At 38.5% G+C, this 23,089-nt stretch overlaps 1 protein-coding gene across 3 annotated transcripts in view; it reads right to left on the reverse strand.

Annotated features, from left to right (window-relative positions):
* si:dkey-240h12.4 (death-associated protein kinase 2) overlaps positions 1-22,614 on the reverse strand; it is a 35,298-nt gene extending 12,684 nt beyond the window's left edge. The window contains exons 1-6 of one of the 3 annotated variants that reach the window (XM_029168072.3): positions 22,433-22,614; positions 14,847-14,916; positions 14,206-14,366; positions 4,769-4,990; positions 3,593-3,731; positions 3,094-3,223 (exon numbers count right to left, since the gene is read on the reverse strand). In XM_029168072.3, the coding sequence (XP_029023905.1) occupies positions 3,094-3,223; positions 3,593-3,731; positions 4,769-4,990; positions 14,206-14,267 (553 nt within the window). In that variant the 5' untranslated portion in view covers positions 14,268-14,366; positions 14,847-14,916; positions 22,433-22,614. Of the gene's footprint in view, positions 1-3,093; positions 3,224-3,592; positions 3,732-4,768; positions 4,991-14,205; positions 14,367-14,846; positions 14,917-15,166; positions 22,407-22,432 lie in introns of those variants that run through there. The other 2 variants (XM_055512989.1, XM_029168073.3) reach the window with 2 other exon arrangements.
* Positions 22,615-23,089: the final 475 nt, after the last annotated feature.

The raw sequence follows: 23,089 nt of genomic DNA on the forward strand, positions 1-23,089 counted from the left end.
TAAATGTCATTACGGTAAAGTATAATAATCCAGCTTCCGTCTAAAGGACACATTGACTGTGTCTTACTGTTTTGACTGTTTAACTTGACCAACTTAAAAGTGGTCAAAGTGGTTTATGCTGCGGAGCAGGAGTTATTTTCATTTTCATTCAGTGAAAAACGTTAACATTTATCGTGCATAATAAGCACATGTAAAACAAACAAGCTGCTGCATTAATGCGTTGAGTTGTCTCCATTCTCCAGAATGGAGATTAAGGGGACGCTTGGGTCGCGGTTTGGAAACCAAGTGTTCTTTCTTTGCAAAGCTCATTCTGGCAAAATGCCCCAATGCCACAGTCAATTCGTTTTCTTGTCTTACCAGCTTTTATTCTGGAGGGGAAAATCAAACACGGACCCGACACTTAAACACGAGGATATACTGTATAAAGACAGCAGCGACATCAGCAACTGACAACAAACACTAGCGCGTATTGACAACTTGATCCAAGTCATCTGCCTATGAATAAGTGGCTCCTCAGCACGTAACGTCACGTCACTGTCTGCTTCAGACGGTGACGCCACTTCCCCGATTCTTTTGTTGCCTGCATTTGACAAGCATACATTTCCCGTTAAGCTCTACCTGGACACATCATCTGTCATTCGGGCTCTTACGTTTCATTTAGAGTCAGAGCAAACTATAGGTCATTGCGTCGAAAATTGTGTCGAAAAAACAACAACACCTGAATTCCGTTAATTAATATTACGAGTTGAAACGAAAACCAAGTTTGTTTTGTGTTTTTTCCTCATGATCAACAAACCAGAAGACGAGTACAGATATACATATAAAATACATGTATAACACAGATTGATAAATAAATATAGATTCCTATTTTATGTTATTATACTAATATTATTCTATTGGATTGGCTGGAGGAGGGACTGTGTCTCTCGGCTGGCCTGGAAACTGTAAAAACATCAGCAGCTTCGGCAATTGACAACAAACACTAGCGCACTAGCGAGCAAAGACGCAAAATAATCTATAATATTTAAAAATGAACTACTCTACATTTAATGATACAATACCATGACATCGTTTTTTGTGCTTAATGTGCAGACACAGATAGAAATGAACAGTAGTACCTCACATCTTTGCGCCACCTGGTGGTTAACACGAGACTAGCACCCTGATTTTTTTCAGCTGGCTGCAGGATTAAAAATCCTTAGTTGGGGACGCACCCGTGGCGCGCTGGCGACGCGCACGTACTGCGGTAAAAAAGGTGGTAGCTTTGAAGTGCTACGACTGTACATGACGGCTGGTAAAGTGAAAGTAAAACTTATTTTGACAATTAGTGAGACTTTTAAAGCAAAAATTAACAAAAACATTCCCTAAAATATTTACCTGGTGCATTTATTTTATCCTAAACGTGACATTATTATTATTATTATTATTATTATTTTATTATTATTAATATTTTAGGACAAAGTATTACACCATTAACAAGTTAATAGAATTTTCAAAAGTATTTATGAACACACTCATCACTCTTTACATTATATACACAATTAAATCTACAAGAATCAAAGACCACCACATAATTATGATTTCATGAATAAATATTGTATGTGGGCTGTCAGGTGACAAATAAATGAAAGTCAGAAATCAGACATGGGTAATTTCCTTGTTTATCAGTCCACACAGCCCCATAGCTGAGCTACAGCTGTCACGTGACAAGTGAACTTGGTGCTCGCCACAGAGCCTGAGCTATGAACGATGAACTATGAACGAGAACGAGAAAGTTGAACTAAACCGTGCAGCCCGAGCTGCCTTTTACATGATGGCTGGTAAAGTGAAAGTGAAACTTATTTTGACAATTAGTGAGACTTATAAAGCACAAAGTAACAATAAGTTCCCTAAAATATTTACCTGGTGCATTGGTGCATTTATTATTATTATTATTATTATTATTATTATTATTATTATTATTATTATTAATAATAATAATAATAATAATATATTTTATAATTGTGGCAGAGTACACAGGACCACAAAATTATCATGTTGATATAATGTTTGCAAGTATTTATTTACAAACACACTTTACATTATATACATAATAACATTACACACATCTTCAAGAATCAAAGACCACTAATTAATTATGATTCCATGAATAAATAATATATATCGGCTGCCAGGTAACAAATAAATAAATGTCAGAAATCAGACATCGCTCATTTCCTTGTTTATCAGTCCACACAGCACCGTAGCTGAGCCACAGCTGTGACGTGACAAAAGAACGAACGAACGATCCATAAGAATCCGTAGGAACGAATTAGGAATGAACTAGAGCGCTTGCTCCTCTACAGAGCCTACGCAGTCCGACTGTCACGTGACAAAAGAACTAATCCTTGAGGAACGACGCTCAGTTGAGTCAGTCCTGAACAAATCATTTCTGTTTTCTGTCCTGCTGACTGAGCTTAAGCAGCTGCTGCCATGTGGCGAGAGAAGGTACTGCACGTACTGAACGAGTCGTTCACTGAGAGGACTCGTTCCTCCCGAGTCATATGAAAGACTAGTTCATATTGAACGAATCGTTCACGAACGACACATCACTACTGGGCGACAGGAACGCGACATGCTTACCAATGTGCCAAAACTGGGACCTGATTTAGCGTCTGAACAATTACTGTACAATAACTCAACAACTGTACACTGAACTAAACACTAACCATCAGATGTATTTTAAAAAAAAATCTAAAAAAAAGTAGACAAAAAAAGGTTAACAATTGCCATCTGACTGGGTCAAAACCTGTCATTCGGTGGTGGCTAGACTTTTGCTCTTTTTCAGGTTGGTCCAGTTGGACAGTTGGTCCACCAGGCCACAATTTCAGTCTGTCACTTGTCAACTTTCTGTAATATCTGGTAGTTTAGATTATTTTCCTTTTTTTTGAATAATTATACTGTTGTTCAAAAGGCCTGGTGGTTGCTTCATTTCATTGTTGTCTTGCTATAACTTACTTACTGTATGTCTTTTACAGTATAGCAAACAATTTATCATTACAAATTAAAAGTTACAATTCGAAAAATGTTATCAATGAAAGCACTACTCCTTACCAATGTACTGTGGCGTGCCACTTGTGCTCCTGTACTCTTCACCCGGAACAAAGCGGTGGGCCAGACCAAAGTCGATTAATTTGATGTTGGGATGTGGTAACGCTTTGTCCAACAGCATAATGTTCTCTGGCTGAAAGAAGAAAGATTAATGTTGGTTTGATGGAAACACATATTTCAATGTAATTTGCTAAAAGTTATAAGATAAGATAACAAGATAAGAGAGATGATGTTTCAGCAGTTCTTGTAGAATAATTTCAGCATTACAGCACTGCATAGTGCATATTTTCTTTGCATTTTCTCGTTTCAGTCAATAACCATGTGGCTCTATAAAAGGCAAAGTGTGAGGAGCACATTAGCAGAACAACAGCCTTTTTGGTCCTACATGTGTGCATGCTGTTACACAATTTAGGTTTTTAGTGTGTGTGAGCTATTTAGAGACAGTACAAACAGGGTTTAAACTGAGCTTACCAACCTATCATTTGAGTCCATTTACTTTTACCTTCAGGTCAAAGTGAGCAATGTTCCTGCTGTGCATAAATCCCAATCCCTCCAGGATCTGCTTCATGAACTCAATGGCCTCACTCTCCAATAGACTCTCCTTCTCAGCAATGAAGTCAAACAACTCCCCTCCGCTAATACTAAAACAGCAAACAGAAGGTTCAAGGTGTTTCTCTTATTTTGTGTGAAATAAGAAAACTGATTTGTTAAAACATGTCTGTAAGTTCATATTCATGGTTAATACTAACAATAAGAGTAAAATATGTAATTTGATCACTGTATTTTACTTTTATTTTGTTACAGCGCATCTCTACAGTATGTGAGTTTAGTATATTCTAAATTCAAAATTGGTACAAAAAAAAATTTTGATTACTTTTGGCTCATACTGCATTTTAAAGCAAAACCCAAAGCCAAAACAGGTCGCACAGTGTGAGATAATATTGCACTCACATGTGTATATTATCTCTTAGCTAACACAAGTGAGCGCTGGGTTTGCAAAGTATCCCATTTAGCTCAGCTATCACCAGCTGCTACCCTAAAAAAATTCCAACAAGCCTTTGATTAACGTGCCCAGTAACTCTTGTCTCATGTCAGTAAATTACAATGGACATTCAGGTTTATACAGTGAAATATTACGTTAGAGGCCCTCAGTCACTAGTGTACTTTTATAATTACACAAAAGGTCAGACATTTGCATAATCTCAACATCTAATCTAAACATCTAGTTTTGTATTAGTGCAGTTTTAATAGCAAGTATCATTACGAGTAAGAATCTCAGAATAATTTACAATACCCGTCCCAGGTATTTCATTTATGTAGAGTATTGTTAGACTATGTTTATTTCTTTACTCCTGTTCTTAAACAGGTACTTGTCAGTCTACCTTATCCAATTAATAACAATATGTACTCATATAACAGGGCTTAATTATAACAGTACCAAAAACAAATCCACCATTTATGAGCTAACACAAGCTACACCTCTGGTTTTCCTGTAGCATTTATTAACTGCAGCTACACACTCCATTTAGTCTGGGAAAAGGATAAACCAGAACAACAGCATAGGAGAAAGTCCCAGTCACATGCACGCACGTACGTGCACGTACACACACACACACACACACACACACACACACACACACACACACACACACACACACACACACTATTGTCAACTCACAGCTCCAGAATTAACACCACTTCAGATCGACTCTCAAAAACGTCTTTGAGAGTTACAATGTTAGAATGTTGCACAGCTTGGAGAATTTCCACCTCCCGCTCCACACTGTCCCTGTCCAGACCCAGTCGGCTGTACGCATTCTTCCGAATCTTCAGGAACTTCGCAGCCCAAGTAGTCCCAGTGGCTCTCTCACGAACCTGTCGAACCTGACCGAAATGCCCACTGGAAAAGGCAAGAAAACAATTCACTGTGAATACCAGAATTGAAGTTTTTACTAGGAGCTTTTAAAGACTTTGACCAGATATTAATACAGTACATCACATCAAACAATCCAGGCCAAGACTATAACTCACATGCCCACAGGTTAGGTAGGAAGTGAGAGATGAAGCTCTTGTTTTTAGAAGATCAAACTGCAAAAACACCCCCCCCCCCCTGTACACACCCAAACTGATTCCAACTTGTTGGAGACATTGAATTACAACCCAACATGATAATACTCTCAATCACTGAGGCCTTTACCATGCTCAAAATTAATCTTCACTTGTGTAGTTGAAGTATTGGAATGAAGGTTAAATTTGTTTGGAGAGGCTGCAACCCAGAATTAAATATAGATAACGGCATAGAGTTTTATTAAACCCCCAATATTATGCCAAACTTTACAAATACAGTACATATGTTAGTAAACTGCATTTCAGTACAGATAACAAAAACAACAAATCCAACACAGAGTTCTGTATTTTTGCACTGATGCATTTGTTAAAATGCATTAAAATCAAGAGTGACAAACTACAAGCTTGTAGAATGCTCTGCCAAAAGCTAAGGACTGCCTACTCAACAAAAGAACCACCTTAAATCATGAAAATCATCTGTGTGAGTTCAATCCCTTGTCTATGCTCTTCTTGTGCAACTTCAATTTCTTCTTTGAACAACATAGTTAATGTCTTAGTTATTTTCTGTTCACTGCAAAGTTATAATTGCTCTGTCTAGTTTAAGACATGCTTTTCGTTCTCCGCTTTTTTGTGTCTTTAGATAGCAGGCATCTGTTGAGAATATGTACACACCCACCGTTCCAACATCTGATACAATATACTGGCTTCACATATTTCCATGATTATGGGTCGTGGTAATAGTAATATATCAGCACTCAATAGTAATTTCAGCACGCTTGGCCTCGTAATGATGTAGAGCGCAGTCCACAGCCACTTATTTAGGTTTGAAACGGCCATAACTTGTTAATAAATGTTCATTTACATGCCGCAGCAGAAAACCTTCTTCTCAGTCAAACAATTCTGCGACGCGGACTACAGGCACTAAATGCCTTGCAAAACAGCGGATAAAGCTACAAATCTACTCCGACAGACTCATATCTCCACCTGAGAACAACGGTTGAACTAATGTAAAATCTGGTAAGTAAGAACGTTTTTCCACTGTAGTGTAGCCTTTCTATTAGCTAACTAACGTTAGCATTAAGTTCACTTCTTTGCTCACCTCGGGACTGTCAGTCAGAGGTTAGCAAACATATTTTTGTTTCATGGGACGTTGGTTAGTGGTAAAAAACAAACAAAAAACAAATGTTTAACTGTATATGACCTGTCAGTCACATGTTAGCTAACCTAGCAACATGGCTTTGCTTCATGGGACGTTTCTTAGCAGTGGAAAAACATTATTTAACTGACCTGCCTGTCATAGTGTTAGCTATCGTAGCAACATGTCTTTTCTTCATAGGACGTTTGTTTAAGGAAAACGTTTTAATTAAAAGTAGACATGTAAGCTAATTGACCAACAATATCACCAGAACCTTTGCGAGGTTTAGTGTATGTAAGGACAAATAACGTTCATTTTCATATGCTTTTTCTGTGTGTTCTGCATTTTGCTCTTGTTCCTTTTCCTGTCATCCCCCATGCATGTGTTTCAGACTGAGAATCATCATGGAGGGGAGTGTGGTGATGGATGAACTGGCCAATCTGCCCTTGATTTTCTATCTTTGGACTGGTTAATGCACTCCACCTGGACTACCCTAAATACATGAAAAACACTTGTACCTTTGTTTAGCACCAGCTGTAATGATTAAGCTGGGTAGAAGTGAGCATTCTCCTGAAATTTAAACAATGAAAAATCAACCCATGCCTGGGTTCTGATATTTATTTCTTACTTTGTGATGTTACACTGTTTGGTACTATATACATAGTATATTGTATGGCATAGTTACTGTATGTCTGGTTGGGAGTTGCATTACATTGGGGGCTTCTGTTTATTATATTCAAATGACCAATGTGTGGGAAATGTCTTTTATAACCTTTATCAATTTTGGTTAGGTAAGATTAAAGTCAGGGGGTCTTCCCGCTATTGAAACAGTTTGGTAAATTCTGATTTTGAATTTTAGATAAAAGTAGAACAAGAATACATTTGTTTTGAGTGTCTCTAGGATTTCAGTGGTCAGGTTTGTTAAATGTTGCTTTGACCTATCTTAAAATAAAAGGTGAAGCCACGGAATTAATATAAATGTTTTGTTGTAAATTCCCATTGTTATTATACCGCCGTCTTACTTTTTTAAGTCAGGCATCTAGATGGGACAGCTACTGTAAGGGGTCCTAGAAAACGTTTGCCATACAGACGTAATGTCAATGTTTTGACTGACCATTAACGTTCCGGTCTGCGTTCATGACGACGGTGGGTGGACAATGCGTCAGTTATTTTGATTGCCATGTTATTTGGTATGTGGACATTTATTAACGAAATAAACGGAATGTAAAGTAAAATGCTTTGAAGAGTTTTGTGTCTACATGAAAGCGGCTGGTCAACTTTGTCAACATGTGGAACAGGTGGAATAACGGGGGGAATAACGGGCCAAAACAACATGCTGAAAGAGGAGGCTGTAGCAGAGGAACACAGGTCTTTGTCCTGTATGTTGATGCGCCCAGCCCCCACAGTCAGCGCTTACCTTTGCTACGGGACCGATAGCCCCGCCCACTTTTATTAATCAGACACATATGAAAGTGGGAATAACTAAATAAACAGAATGTAAAGTAAAACGCTTTGAAAAGTTTTGTCTACATCAAAGCGGGCAAATCACATGTGAACGTTTGATTTTTTATTTTTTTGTAAATAAAAATAATGTTTGTCCTGTTCAAACCTGGGGAATAAAAATTATTCAGATTCTGAAAGCGGCTGATCAACTTCGTAGGAACACATTTCATATGGTAGAGATGAAAGGGAGACTAACAACCCAACGCAGCCAAGGCTGTAGCAGGCAGAGAAACGCAGATCTTTGTCCTGCACGTTGATGCGCGTTTCCCCTTTGGAAAGGGGAAGTGGATGTCACTCATAGATTCATAGGAACTGTGCAGCCTTGCAGGCAGGTGCAGGATCAGCAAGCCCACGCAACCCACCACCTAGAGTGGTCAGTGATGGCCCTCTTTACCTAACAAAAGCAGCTGTTCACAGATGATTCAAGGTCTCAGCTAGCCGAGCAGATCATTTGACCACCTTGTAGTAGGAATGGGTATATTTAGAAAACCCAGTAGTTCTAGTGTTAATATACATGTAATTGCAAATGCTGCACTGAGCTCTTTTGCTTTGACGAGTTTTGTGTCTACATGAAAGCGGGCAGAACAATGTCCATGTACGTGTCACCACTGAAAGCGGCTGGTGAACCTCTTGGGAACGCAGATCTTTGTCCTGCATGTTGATGCGCGTTTCCCCTTTTCCCCAGTGTCCCTGCTCTGGGACGTCGATGGCCCCGCCCACTTTCATTCAACAGACGGACAGGAAAGAAGGAATAACGAAATAAACAGCTGGATAACCTTGTAGGAACATGGTTGTAGCTCTGCAATGACTTTATGTGGTACAGGTGAAAGCAGTAATAACGAAATTAACTGAATATAAAACTGAAACGCATTCAAGCGTATAATCTTTATTGCACATTTGTTAAAACTTGATGGGTGTACTGTCATCTTTTCTGTAATTTTTGGTGACGTTACAGTGCAAACCATTTTTGAACTACTTTTTTTGTAAATAAAGCTTCGCCACATTTGAAAAGGACCTGAAACTGTCTTATTGTATTGTTGATGTCTCTTATTGCTTCCTTCGGTGAGACCGCAACAATGACACTCGTCCTTTCAGGTTGTAAATCCAAGCACATAGCGGTGGAACATTGTAACAGTGGATGTCACGCAATCCTCCACAGAAGAAGATCCACTACAGGACTGCACAACAATAGCCAGCTGGTCTGGTAGCGTAGTACAACCATACATCTACGATCCCAAATCTCACCCTGAAGCTGACGAGGAGGCTGTTGAGGTCACCACAATTCGGCTAATGCAAGATGTGTCTTGAAAATATCGCATTTACTTCAATTTATTTGATTTATGTAATTTGCAAAGCGACTAGAGGTTGTTAATGCTTATGCTAAATGGCCTAAGCAGCTTGAATATTCACAACACAACTTACCTGGAAAACTCTCGTTAATAGAAAACACTACTTTTGCTTACATTATACAAATATATAAAAGTTTGAAACCTGAAATAATATAAATCCATTTTACACTGTTTTTGTCCTACTTGTGCTGCTGCTCTGACATAATTTTGTTAAAAAAATGTGCATTAATATTGAGAGCTATCAGTGCATGACCTACCTGGGAACAAAAAGCATTGGTTCAAATTCTATACTGAACTAACGTATTTTTACTGCTTTTAGTTATGTTTTTTGATCATTCTTGATAAATCTGACAGTAATACTGTATTGCTCTGCATCTGAAGTTGTTACATGTATCTAGTCTACAGAGGCTACTATGATTTCCTGAATAAAAGTGTTTTCCCCCTCAGAAAAACATAGTTCATTGAAATACGTAATAGTTAAAGCCAACTTTATTGTCAACCAAAAAATGCACCACTACTCCAATTTCGGATGCCTCCTGGACGCCTCCCTGGGGAGGTGTTCCGGACATGTCCCACACTCCAATGTGCAATGTATAGGTTACTGAGTTAATTAAGAAGTCTGGGGGTTTAAGGACAGAAGCTTTTGCAGGGCCTTGCAGATGAAATGCTTGATTGATGTAGAGAAGACAGACCATGTCCTGGGTAGGGGGGTAAACTTGGTTATGTTGGAGATTTGTTTCTGCAGCAGGACAGGTACTGTATAGTTGTAGACAGATGACCAGGGAGATGTGGTGATTCTTGTTCTCATCACTATTAAGACTGAGCTGAAGCAGTCCTCTACCAGATGGAAGCTGTGGCTGTCCTCACCATCACCTCATTAAAACAAGGGTACTGCAATCTGAAATGTAGATTAGTGAAATATTCAGTATCATGCAAAACCTTCTCTAATGTAACAATACACAATACCAGACAAAAAGATAAAACAAACAACAGGACAGGCATGCCTTTGCTAAAACAGTAGATAAACATAGTTGTTACAATTCAAATATAAAATCTAAACAGTGTATACTAATTAAAATTAAAATCTTCTATTGCCTATCTTACTGTTGGTACATACAAATGTACATACCTTCACTCCTGAGCTAGGCAGCAGATGTCTGTGTACAAACAGTCTGCAGTGATTTTTCTGTTTGACAACCTCCTTGCATGTGGGTAACTGTAACGTGCCCCCCTACAGTATAGAAAAAGTTAATGTTACATTTACTGTAAATTGTATTGGTCCTACAAATATAATGGCTATGGTACACACGCTATAGGTAACTGACCAGATAAGCAGCAGTTATTGTAGAGATGTGACTAATTAGCAACTAAGCTTGCAACACAAAACAGTTACTATTCCAACTAATCATGTTAGAATTTGATAAAACAGTGACATACCCCCGTATCACAAGTTGATTTAGGCTGTGACACAGGACGGGGTAATAACAGACATAACCGTTCATCTGCAATATCTATAGTGTAGTAATTGCCTAGCTGTAGCTCTAAAGTGCAAAGGGCTAACGGCATGCTAACGGCTAACGCAACACAAAAATAGGAGCAGCAACACGTCCACAGGACATAAGCTCGATCCACCGCTCCCTGCCTGTAGCCGCTCGAAGGCCGATAGCTATTAGCTTTTCTCCACACAGGTATGTGGCTGCAGGAGCCCACATAAGCACATTTAAAGGGGACAAAGGCTCGGTCGACTGGCTGTAACTGTTAGCATAGCAAGCTATTAGCTTGCCTCACACATGGGTTACTGCATTTTAAACTGACAAACTAACATTTTAAAACATTAAAAGTATCAAGCATGTACTTACTTCAGTGAGTGGATGACGGACTGTAAGAATAGATCCTTTTTTCCCAATAGGAGCCGTGAAACAAATCCAGTATTGTATGCACCCTCGTTTGAAATGCACATATGTACAAATGCTGAAGCAGTGTTTCTGGCACCGGGGGCCGTTTAAAATACAACTGACCCACAAAGTCCTCACTTATTGATCCCTTGGTAAAGTGAATAGACTTTGATGTTCGTTGAAACACCCAAGAACTGAACACTTTGTATAGAAGAACTTGAGCGCTGCCATGTCTGTCTGTTCATGGTGTGAGAGGAGTGAGGGGGGGGGGGGACGGCAGAAGTCCAGTTTTGGTTCAGTATCATTGTGGGGGTGGTGGTTCAGGATTTGCAGGGAGAACTTTCTGCATCTGTGACGACAGGGGGCCGTTTCAGAGTATGACGACGTCCGTCTCCATTGGATAAAGTCTCAAAATATGAAGGAGAAAATGCACTTCTACCGTGCTCAGTGTGTGCTCCAAAAAGTCTAAAAAGTAGATTTTGTTTTCAGAGAACTTTGGTGTCCACCTTGTGTGAGCATCAACTTTTCCTCTTCACCCAGGTGCCTTTCTTTCCTTTCTTTGATTTTTCTTTGTAAATTTATTTCTGGATATGCTTTTTAAATTGAAAACAGCTCCTGAAGAAAGCTGGCTGACACACACTACATCCAAGTGGCTGACCAAATATATATGACAAATTAGGTACATTTGGTAAAGTCGAATTCAATCCAATATTCCCAGTAACTGATAAATCTCCAGAAGGTAGTTGGCAAGCTTGTCTATGATGAATAAAGAAAGTACAATACTCAACTCTGACATAAATTCCAATTTTACAAAGCTGCAATTTCTCAGCTTTTGAGTTGAGGCTGTAGGGTCCCTGTTGTCTGTCTGTCTACCAACCAAACAATGTGTGATATGACATAATCAGTTCTAAGGGCTCAGAACTGTTTCTACATTATACTTAGTGTCTGACCTGTATAATCAGGGTTCTATGACAAGTACTACAGTCGTAGCACTTGTGATAGCAGAAGTGTCAACCTTTACCGCAATCAGATTTCATTTGCAGCGCAGTATTATCTTGTTTTTACCGCGTTGCAGTGTCTTACATCTTTTTGGCCTATAGGTGGCGATCAGCCCCCACACTGGCACCTATGACGCCGTACTAAGACCATGTCATATAGGCCCACGTAGAGCAACATTATAATGTCTTGGTGGTGTAATGGTTAGTTAATGTTTAACAGTCTTGATTCATCAGTTTTTTTTGTCCCGGGTTCGAATATCAGTGGAAGCAGAAGTTGTAATTACTGAACAATCAGCGTTGTAATCTTATTTTTATATTTTGGCCTACACGATAATAACAAATGACTAATAGGGCTGGCTGCCTGTATTATTTAGCAGACGATTGTAGTATTTAGTATAGTAGTATTTCCAAGTTATGGCAGTTCAAAACCGAAATAAGCAGCTGTACTGTATGCTTAGACAGACCGAGTGTGCGCTCCCACGTACAGCGTTCGATTTTATTGGGACATATACCTGCGGGAGAATCAGATGTCGCAAATAAATCTGAGCGACTCTGGATTTTGCCAACTTTGAAAGCTCCGGTAAAAAAATAAGTTTTACGAAGCCTCCTCAGTCTGTGGCGTTCTCGTGTGCTCTGGGAGAGCATTCCACAGACTAGGTGCAGCTGAGCGAATTGTCCGATCTCCTCTCGAGTTTTTTCTTCGACTAAATAAGTGTAAAACAGTCCTTATAACTCATGCAGACTTGCTGCATTAATGAGTCGGAGATCTGCTGACTCCTGGCGTTCTGGCATACCATAGAGAGAGAGTTTAATACAATTAATTTATTTTTATTATATAATATCCTCTACAAGTTAGCAGTGGTAGTCTGCCAGACTTGTGTGAAATACCATAGGAAGAGCGTTTAAAAAACGTTAAGTGGAGCTTTTTCTTTGTCTCGGAGCTAAAGTATTTTACACCTATTGACCGAGTGGTGACAATAAGTTAATGTCTCTGTGCCAATATGGAGTAGGGGGAAGGGATGTGAAGTTTGCTTTAGCAACTGAATTAACATCAGACGCCGTGTTTACGGCACAGAGCGAGTTCCAAATCCACTGTGTTGCCTGTGTAATAAAAGTTTGTTTTTCTGCAGATATTGTGATTAATGTCATTCCGGTAAAATGTTGGAGCTTCCATTTAAAGAACATTTGCTAAATCTTACTGGTTTAACTGTTCAGAGTCAGCGCAAATTATATGGTCATAATTATATGGTTATAATTATAGGTCATTGCGGTCTGAGTAAATTTTAAGAGTTTGGTTTCTCCACCAACTTAAAAGCTGCTATAACGAGAGAACGACTTGTTTTTTCATTCTCTGATTTTTTCTCAAAACGAAAAATCAGCTTTAATTCCAACTCCGTGCCATGTGTCGAAAAAACAACAACACTTAAATTCTGTTTGTCGCTCATATCAAGAGAAACGAGAATCCAGTTTGTTTTGTATTTTTTCTTCATGACCAACACACCGGAAGACAAGTACAAATATACATATAAAATACATTTATAACACAGATTGATGAATAAATAAGGATTCCTATTTTATGTTATTATACTTATATTGTCGGATTGGATTGGCTGTGTCTCTCGGCTGGCCTGGGAACTGTGTAAAGACATCAGCAGCTTCGGCAGTTGACAACAAACACTAGTGCGCACTAGCGAGCAAAGACGCAAAATAATCTATAATATTTAAAAATGAACTACTCTACATGTAATGATACAATAACATGACATTGTTTTTTGTGCTTAATGTGCAGACACAGAAAGAAATGAACAGTTGAACCTCACATCTTTGCGCCATCTTGTGGTTAAAAACGAGACCAGCACCCTGATTTTTTTCACCTTCTGTAGGATTAAAAATCTTTAGTCGGGCACGCACCCGTTGCGTAGTGGCGACACGACCATACTGCAGTAAAAAAGGTGGTCGCTTTGAAGTGCTACGACTAAGTTTTTGTGATCAAAGCTCCACCTTTTGGTTTTACCCTGGAATTGCTTTAACTGTGGCACTGTTATGAGGAGGGTCAGCACCTGTAACCCGACTCGAATCAGTGAAAATGAACCGCTGCATCTGTAATTCCAGATTGTGAGGCACCAAATCACGAGAAATGCCAAGGGGAGTAAATACTGTTACTATACCTTCCCAAAACATCTCCAATGTCATACAAGTCCTCTACGTTTTCAGGCTTGAAAACTGCCATGGTGATTTGCTTTGGTCCCTGTAGTCCTCTTCCAGTTCTATCCAGGTTATATATCAGGCAACACTGAGTGGTTCATCATACTTCAAACTCTTGTTGGACCTGAGGTATAAGTAAAGATTGTCAGATTTAGATATGGCCACAAAAGTCACATAACTTTGATGATTGACTAGTTACAACAGTCACTAAGACTAACAATGAGTCAGTGTCAGAATAATTATAAACTGTTTTTGTCACCTTAAACCGTGACAACCGAGAGTGAAGTTGAGGACACAGACACAGAGTCATGCACCTTCTAGATTCTCTTCAAGCATTACACCCTCATAGCGGATCCTAAAACATGTAACAGATTTCCTTAGAGTGGGTCTTGGGGATTCTGTAGAGACGGGTGGTTTGGACTCTCCTATGCTACATCCAGGATGCTGGTTTTGCAAGCTTGTTGTTGTAAAACCCACTGACAGAAAAGGAATTGTGCATTTGTTTTGTTTCAGCTCAGAGTGTGGAGTTTTTCAGCGTACTCTTGTAGCCGGTTGCTACGTGGCTGACTCTGTTTGACCACCTCTGGGGAGGAAGATCACCTGCCTGTTTAAAGTGAGCCAGGATTGGAGGGAGATTCTTTTCCTCATAGATACTGTGTCAGCTCCCTGACCACCTGAAACCAAAATTAAAAAATAAAGAGGAGTTACCTAATATTAATTTAACAACCATGAAGACAGTTGCTCTTACAGAACACAACAATAACAATAAAATGTGGTCTTTTGAATTCAGTTCAATTTTATCTATATAGTGCCAAATCACAGCAAAGTTATCTTGAAGGCAATTTACAAGGTAAGATTTAAGACCTTACATAACTAAAGCCAACAAATCCCACATACAGTAAGCCTTTAATTGGAATTAATTACAATTTGACTGCAACAGTGGAGAGGAAAAACTCCCTCTCTAAGGAGGAAGAAACCTCCAGCTGAACCAGGTTTAATGTGAGCGGCCATCTGCCTCGACTGGTTGGGGTGAGGGGATAGACAGAGAGAAAAGCACAGCAACAACAACGATCAACAACAGCACAGAGAAGATGGTGGGACCAGGAACTGGAGACAGGCAAGATGGTTGGATCCGCATCTGCCCATCACAGACACAAAAGAGTTTGATGTTAAATGGGGTCAGAGTGGGGAGAAGAGCGAGAGGGAGAAGCACAACTACTGGAGAGAAATAAACAAGGTTAGTTAAACACAGATCAATGATGGGAGGTTATATGATAGAGATAGAAGGAAAAAGAGGAGCTCAGTGTTTAAATTAAGTCACTCAGGGTCTATGTCTATTGCAGCTTAACTACTAGATGGTTCCTGTGACTAACGATCATTGCCAGTGACCTAAACCATCTCTAACTATAAGCTTTATCATAAAAGAAGGTTTTAAGCCTAATCTTAAATGTGAAGAGTGTGTCAGCTTCTCGAACCTGAACAGGGACCTAGTACCACAGGAACAGGCACATGAGCCATAAACTACAGGGCTTCATTTAAGATATTTTTATACAACCCAACAGACCTATTTCAGAGTCCACATGTGCATCATTACTGATTTTTCCGAATCAATTTGTGAATGCTTAAATGACCATTATTGTGTTACAATACTTGTGTGTTTAAATATTGAATGCAATGAGATTTTTTTTTTAATTTCTTTTATGTAATTATTTTAATTTTTTTATTCTCCTTTTGTGTCACTGTCCTATTATTAGAATGCTATTTCTCAACAAGCCATCAGCGGTCTGTGCTGAGAACTACTAATAAAATTAAAGAATGCTTTGCTCTGATTGGTCATTCCTCAAATGGCACCGATTCTTACACCGTCATTGTTTCTTACTACTTTCCGTTGCAAGGCCAGATGAAAACTTGTAAGTGCCCATTTCAAATTTACCCTTTATTTCTAAAATTAAAAAAAAAATCGTGGCTAACCAATTATCTGAACACCTGACTGGGAATAACCTGTACGCACAGAAACCGCTCTGGTTAGAGTCATTAAAAATCTTCTCTTAGCTTCAGACAATAGTCTAGTCTCTGTCCTTACTAAAATTCAGATAAAATTGTTGTAAAATTCTTATCGTTAGGCCTAAAAATAACCTAAACATGACATTAGCTTAAGATTCTACTATGAGGAACCTTGGTGTCATCTTTGACCAGGATCCAGAACCACCTACTTTTACCTTACAAATATAGCTAAAATCAGAAGCATCTTCTCTCAGAGCGATGCAGAGAAACTAATTCATGCATTTGTTACCTCTAGGCTGGATAACTGTAACTGCTTACTCATAGGATGTCCTAACAGCTCCTTAAAAAGCCTACAGTTTATTCAAAATGCTGCAGCTAGAGTTCTGATGGGACTTAGGAAGAGAGGTCACATTTCTCCCACATTAGCTTCTTCTTCTTCTTCTTCTGATATTATTTTCCCATCCATATCTTTTATATTTTTCACGCTATTAAGTTTTTTTAAGCAAAATTCAATTCAATTCAATTCAATTTTATTTATATAGCGCCAAATCACAACAAGGTTATCTCAAGGCACTTTACAAGGTAAGGTTTAAGACCTTACACAACTAAACCCAACAAATCCCACATACAGCAAGCTTTTAATTTGACAGCAACAGTGAAGAGGAGAAACTCCCTCTCTATTCTCCTATTGAAATTGATGGAAAACCATTTTCAAACCCTCTTTAGCTTTGTCTTTTTTCAGCTTTAACTACTTCAGCATACTTTAAGCTACAGAGACCATCTGAACTACAAAACAATCTTCAACTATTCAATGATTGATCTTTTGTTCAGCTTTTTAATATCTTCAATACTTTCTCATTTAGAGCAGTTTAGACATAGGGTGTTTTTTTGTGTGTATTGCGTGAGCTAGAGTGTGTGATATTTTCACAAGATCCGCTGGCCAAGTTTGTAGAACGTAAAAAAGTTGTTGCACGTCACGCTGCGAGGTCCCAAAAACAATCAATGAGGTTGATGAAGTTATAATATTGGAGCAATACTTGTGAAAGGTTTTTCCTTGAGCTACAGGGTTGGATGAAAGAACATAATCCAAACTCGGCTGAGGAGGCTGCTAAGTTTGCTGAACTACCAGCTAAACCCTCCATTTCAGCAAAGACTAACTCGTAATGTTGGTAAGCCTCACACGAGAGAGAAACAACCAATCAACCAACCAAAGCCAGTGATAGTGTAGACCAGTGATTTGCTTCCTTTGTGGAATGGAAGGCCACAAGCGAACAGTGTGCGTGCGAGAATGTATCTAAGATTGCATGGGTTCACGTACGATTGACTAGTTTGTTGTGAGAGAGTTTATGGTGTGTGTGTTGATATACATGTGGGTGTGTGTGCGTCTGTGTTTGTGTGAGTCTGTATGCGTGTGGTTCATTTGGAGTGTGGGGGGTCCTTGTTTTCCGCCCGGGGTATGTGGACCGTCTGCACGTCCTTGTGCTGTGCGTAGTGGCCGAGCTCCTCCCATCACCTTGGCTTTTACAAGTGGCATTGTTCATGCACCAACGTCTGCCTTACCCTTTGGGTGAATGTTAAGCTACAGCTTTACTAACCTTGTAGTGGGACACTCAACACCTGACCTGATAAACAGGCTTTCCAAACCCAACTGTAAGTATTACTGGTACTTATCACTACTAATATCAATAATGTGTGAATATAGAAATTGTCGTGTTGTATGACTATTATTAAGTAGTATGGGATATGTATAACAATGCATATGTGTATGTATATGATATGTATATGTTTGTATGAGTAAGTGCACATACCTTAACACTAATATTGGTATTAGTATTATTCTCCAAGGTAAACCACATTACAACAGTTGTTTAGTTATGAATGTGTTAGCCTAAGGTACATCCCTCCTTATTTATTTCGTACCGATTGTTTACTTACATTTACTTATTTTTGTGATAGGTATAATGGTATTGCTGTAAGGAGCCTGTTTAGCAGAGGTGCAACTCTCTTGGTCACACTCCTAATGCTCAGTGTAGCAGCTCTATGCACTGTTACACTGTTTGATTGTTTAGAAATAAATCACACACTCTGAATCCTTTCAAATTAAAAGCACCAATCCAAATGTATAGCTTTAATAACATAATTTTTGGTATTGAATGGGTAATTGTGACTGGTTAATAAGACTATTTTACAGTTTAGCTTTTAAGCACACAGCCCCTTAAAATCCTTCCAAGCCCGAATCCTGATTTTTAGCTAAAAATAGCAATATTTCTGCTCTATTATGACTAGTTATTAGACTAATATACAGTTGAGCAATTACCTGCACAGGCTTCCTTGATATCCTTTCAAAATAAAAGCAGCAATCCTTATCCTTAGCTAAAGATAGCAGTATTTCTGATTTTAGTTGATTTATGACTAGAGACTATTTTACTCTTTAGCAATTACCTGCACACATTTATGTCAAAGCTCCAGTTTTTCCCTCCACAGCTACTTTTAGGTGTATTAAATGTTTCCATAACCTTAAGCTATTCTTTTATCTCTTGAACTTAAACCTATTCATTTGAGATTTAGCTGTTTGTCACATTTAGGTATATTGTGTCTTTCTGTATTTTCATCAGTTCTTCAATTTCAGCAAATCTGTTTCAACTTTTCTCAATTTGAAATTTAACTGCTTCAGCTTGTTCTGCAAACATTCAGTTCAGTTTAAACAACTCATTCTCTTCAAATACATGCATCTGTGCTTTACATGCTTCAGCTATTTTCAGCTGACGTAAATGTTTCAGCTCCAGGAATACATTCAGCATGGCAGCATTCACTGTGCATTTTCCTATGGAAATGCTTTATCTAGTTTAACATGAATTACTGTACACTGGCTGGAAACAAATGTTCCAATTTTTTCACAGAGAAGAGCAGTCACTTTAATCCCATTCATGAACAGTTAAAATCGCCCTGTTGATGATGCTGCACCTTCACTGCGTACAATGTTAGACGCTGTTGTCCCTCTGAAGAAGGAGGCAGTGAGGTTGGGCCCATGGTATAACTCAAGACATTTGCAACCTTAAACAGAGCACTTGACTAGACAGACAGTGGCGTTCTAACAAATTACACAAATCCTGACTCGCATGGAAGGACAGTTCGATACTACAGGTGCTGATCATATAATTAAGAATATCATCATGATTTATTTTTATTAATTTCAAATTTTCAAAAAGCGAAACTTGTATATTATTTTCTTTCATTACGAACACATATTTTAAATATTTATTTCTTTTATTGTGATGATTATAACTGACAACTAATGAAAATCCCAAATTCAGTATCACAGAAAATGAATACTAAATCTTTTCACAATATTCTAAAGACACTTGGTGCCACACTCTAAAAAGATATTTTACTTACAACACCTGCAAAGTGGTCTCTCAGTCTAGTTCTGTAGGCTACGCAGTCATGGGGAAGACTGCTGACTTGACAGTTGTCCAAAAGACGACCACTGACACCAAAGAGGGCAAGACACATAAGCTCATTGCAAACGAGGCTGGCTGTTCACAGAGCTCTGTGTCCAAGCGTATTATTACAGAGGCAAAGGCAAGGGAAAGATGTAGCAGAAAACAGTGTTCAAGCAATAGGAGTTACCCTGGAAAGAATTGGGAAACAAAACCCATTCAACAATGTGGGGGACTACGCACAGACATATGCAAAGCATGGGCTTCAGCCGTCGCATTCCTTATGTCAAGTCACTCTGTAACAAAAGATAGCGTGAGAAGCATCTTGTCTCGGCTGAAGACAAAAAGCACTGGACTGCTGTTGAGTGCTTCAAAGTTACAGTATGTTCTCTGATAAAAGTAAGTTTTGCATTTCCTTTGGAAATCAGAGTCCCAAAGTCTGGAGCAAGAGAGGAGAGGCACAGAATAAGCATTGCTTGAGGTCCAGTGTAAAGTTTCAGATTTATCAATGCAGAAGAGCTGGAGGCCACTATCAGAGCAACCTGGACTCTCATAATACCTGAGCAGTGCCACAGAATGATCGACTCCATGCCATGCTGCTTTGTTGCAGTAATTCAGGCAAAAGAAGCCCCAACTAAGTATTGAGTGCTGCACATGCTCATACTTTCATGTTCATACATACTGTTCTGTATGCCGAGATTTCTAAGAATGCTTTTTTTGTGTTGGTATTAAGTAATAATGTAATTTTAAGATGCAGAATTTGGGGTATTCGTTATTATCATCACAATTAAAGAAATAAACATTTGAAAATTATCAGACTTGGTGTAATGAATAGAATTAGTGAAATAAATAAATTATTTCTGATATTCTAATTACATGACCAACATCTGTATATAAATTATTTGATGAAAATGAAAACAACCACACTTTTCATTTCAGCACTATAGCTGTAAGCTGATTATTAATGTACCGGTTCCTTGATGAATACACTACCGCAGTTATGCATCATATGAACCTTTTTGTGTACAAAACTATACCCTTGATCTGTATCTTTTCTATTAAAAACATGGATGACTGCTGATAAAATGGCATTAAATCAGCCAAAGCAAATTATAGAAAACTGCTCACTTCAATACCTTAACAACTTCTCAGCAGTTGTGCGAGGGAATCAAAGCATATAAGGGAACAACATATACTTCTGTGACCAGTTCCTCCACTCCAGCACAGGAACTAAACCTGTTTTACAGCCATTTTGTCAAGAACTGGAGCACAAAAACACATATGCAGGGCTGCTGTGCAAACTATTCCACCCCTAAAATACAAAGTATATAAAGGTATGCCTTAGTAAGTAGTCAACTGAGACCAGGAATACTCTCTGATTAAAGAATTGAGTTTGCCATGTGGGACTCAAAAAACTGCCTTGGCAATAGTAAAAAGCAAGTATAAACATGTTCAGCTAATCACAGGGCCAGTCTCCAAATATTTTCTCACTGTGAAAACTGTGAGTGACAGAACCAGAGAATGTTCACCTCATGAAGTTTGCGATGAGGTTAAAACATTCACTAATAACCGAAGTTAACCTCTTCTTTGCCTTCATGAGCCTTCAATGAGCAATTGTCTAGTGAGAATAAATTGAAAACTGCCATATGTTAGTTAGAGTTAGAGTGTGAGCTGACACATGTAGACACAGCATGTGGTCTTGACTGCATATGGCACATGGCCAAATATACATTATACAATGGCGATTTCAATTATTTTGTTGCGGAATATTCTGAACTCACATTGGATTATGGTGAAACATAATAAGGAGGGGTACAATGTCACCCTGCCAACAATGCTGTGCTGTGGTGAACAATGTTAGGCCAGAGAAAGGTGATGAACTATATCGCTGCTCCTTTTATGAAATAATGAAAGGGAGAGATTCTGCATGGACAGACCTGACAGTAGATTGTCAGGACAGTAGATTAGTGACAACGGGGAGGTCCCTAAGAATAATTTATCAGATTTTGTAGATTATTTGTTTTTGTTTTTTTTAATGCTCTTAACAGTAAGTAAAACTGTAAAGGATGCAGCTCACGCATTAACAAAAGTCCTTTACTATTCAAAATTCACTTAGTTTAGTTTTAGTTTATACATCTTTGTATGTAGACACAACGAAGCTTAGAAGGGCTTCTCCATCTTGTTCAAATATTGTACTATTTTATAGTATTTGCTTTTATGACTGTCAATTTAATATTTCTTCCATTTATTACATAAGATATGGACAGTGAACAAGTACTGATATAAACCTTAACATTCAACATAAAAAACTAAAGAAGCCTCAGTGACTTCAGTAAAAATAATTTACTGAACTGTGCAGAGAAGAAAGTAGAACAGGTAGTTCCAGTTTCCCACTGCAAGTCATGTATTTGGGGATCTGACTCAGTAACTAAGGGGCTCCCACAGAAATTAACTCCTTTGAGTACTGCACGATAGAGAGGATTCTGACATGGTAATTCAGTCTGACAGATGGGGAAACCAAGTCGATGTCAATCCCCACACTCACCACGCAAGCAAAATACCAAAAGCAGCTGTGTTATTATTGTTGTTGTTATACCGTTGTCTGAATATAATGTCAGTAAAATGTCTCATCTCATCTGTAGAGACAGAGAAGAAATAATTTCGACGGACATAAACCTACAGGGAAATAACGTGTCGTCATAAATATGGAATTAACCTCAACGGCGACTGCTGTTAGTGTAATTACCCCGTGACTCCTCTGCTTCCAGGTCGGACGTTCACATGAACCGTCCTCTATCCCATTTATGTATCACTGTTTTGTTCTGGAGAAATGTCTGTTGAAATTGAAGTATTCTCCACTGCGCGCTGGACTGGAGCTGGAGCTAACAAGCAGTCGGGGAATGCGGAAAACACCCACATTCACTGCTTGATGTCATGTCCGATTTACCGTAAGTACGAGTTTAGCAATCTGGAGAGGCGTCCACAGCAACGCTTCCTGAATTAGTCTTTCAGAAACTTGATTTGTCTTAATATTACATTTTGGACAAAGACTATAAGCTGATTAATGAGATAAAAGCAAGCACTTCCCATTTCAAAATAAAGTAAAGTAAATCAAGGACGAAACGAAAAGCAATTAGCAAGTGCAATTATTGAATTGTTTAATCAAATGTATCCGTAACCTAAGTATGAACACTTTTTTCTCCTATCACAAAAAATGTAACTTTGGTAAAAATATTCACTGAAGAGTTACAGTATGTTTTGAGAGTAATGGGCTACAATTATTGAAAATGAACATTGATGGAGTAAAAAGGGTTTGTTTTTGGACTCTCGTGAGTCTTTTTATTTAGTTAAATGTAATTGAAATAGTTTTACTATTATGTCTGTAGTATGCTTTATACTACTA

Source organism: Betta splendens, chromosome 11, assembly GCF_900634795.4.
Source record: "Betta splendens chromosome 11, fBetSpl5.4, whole genome shotgun sequence".
Taxonomy (NCBI): Eukaryota; Metazoa; Chordata; class Actinopteri; order Anabantiformes; family Osphronemidae; genus Betta; species Betta splendens.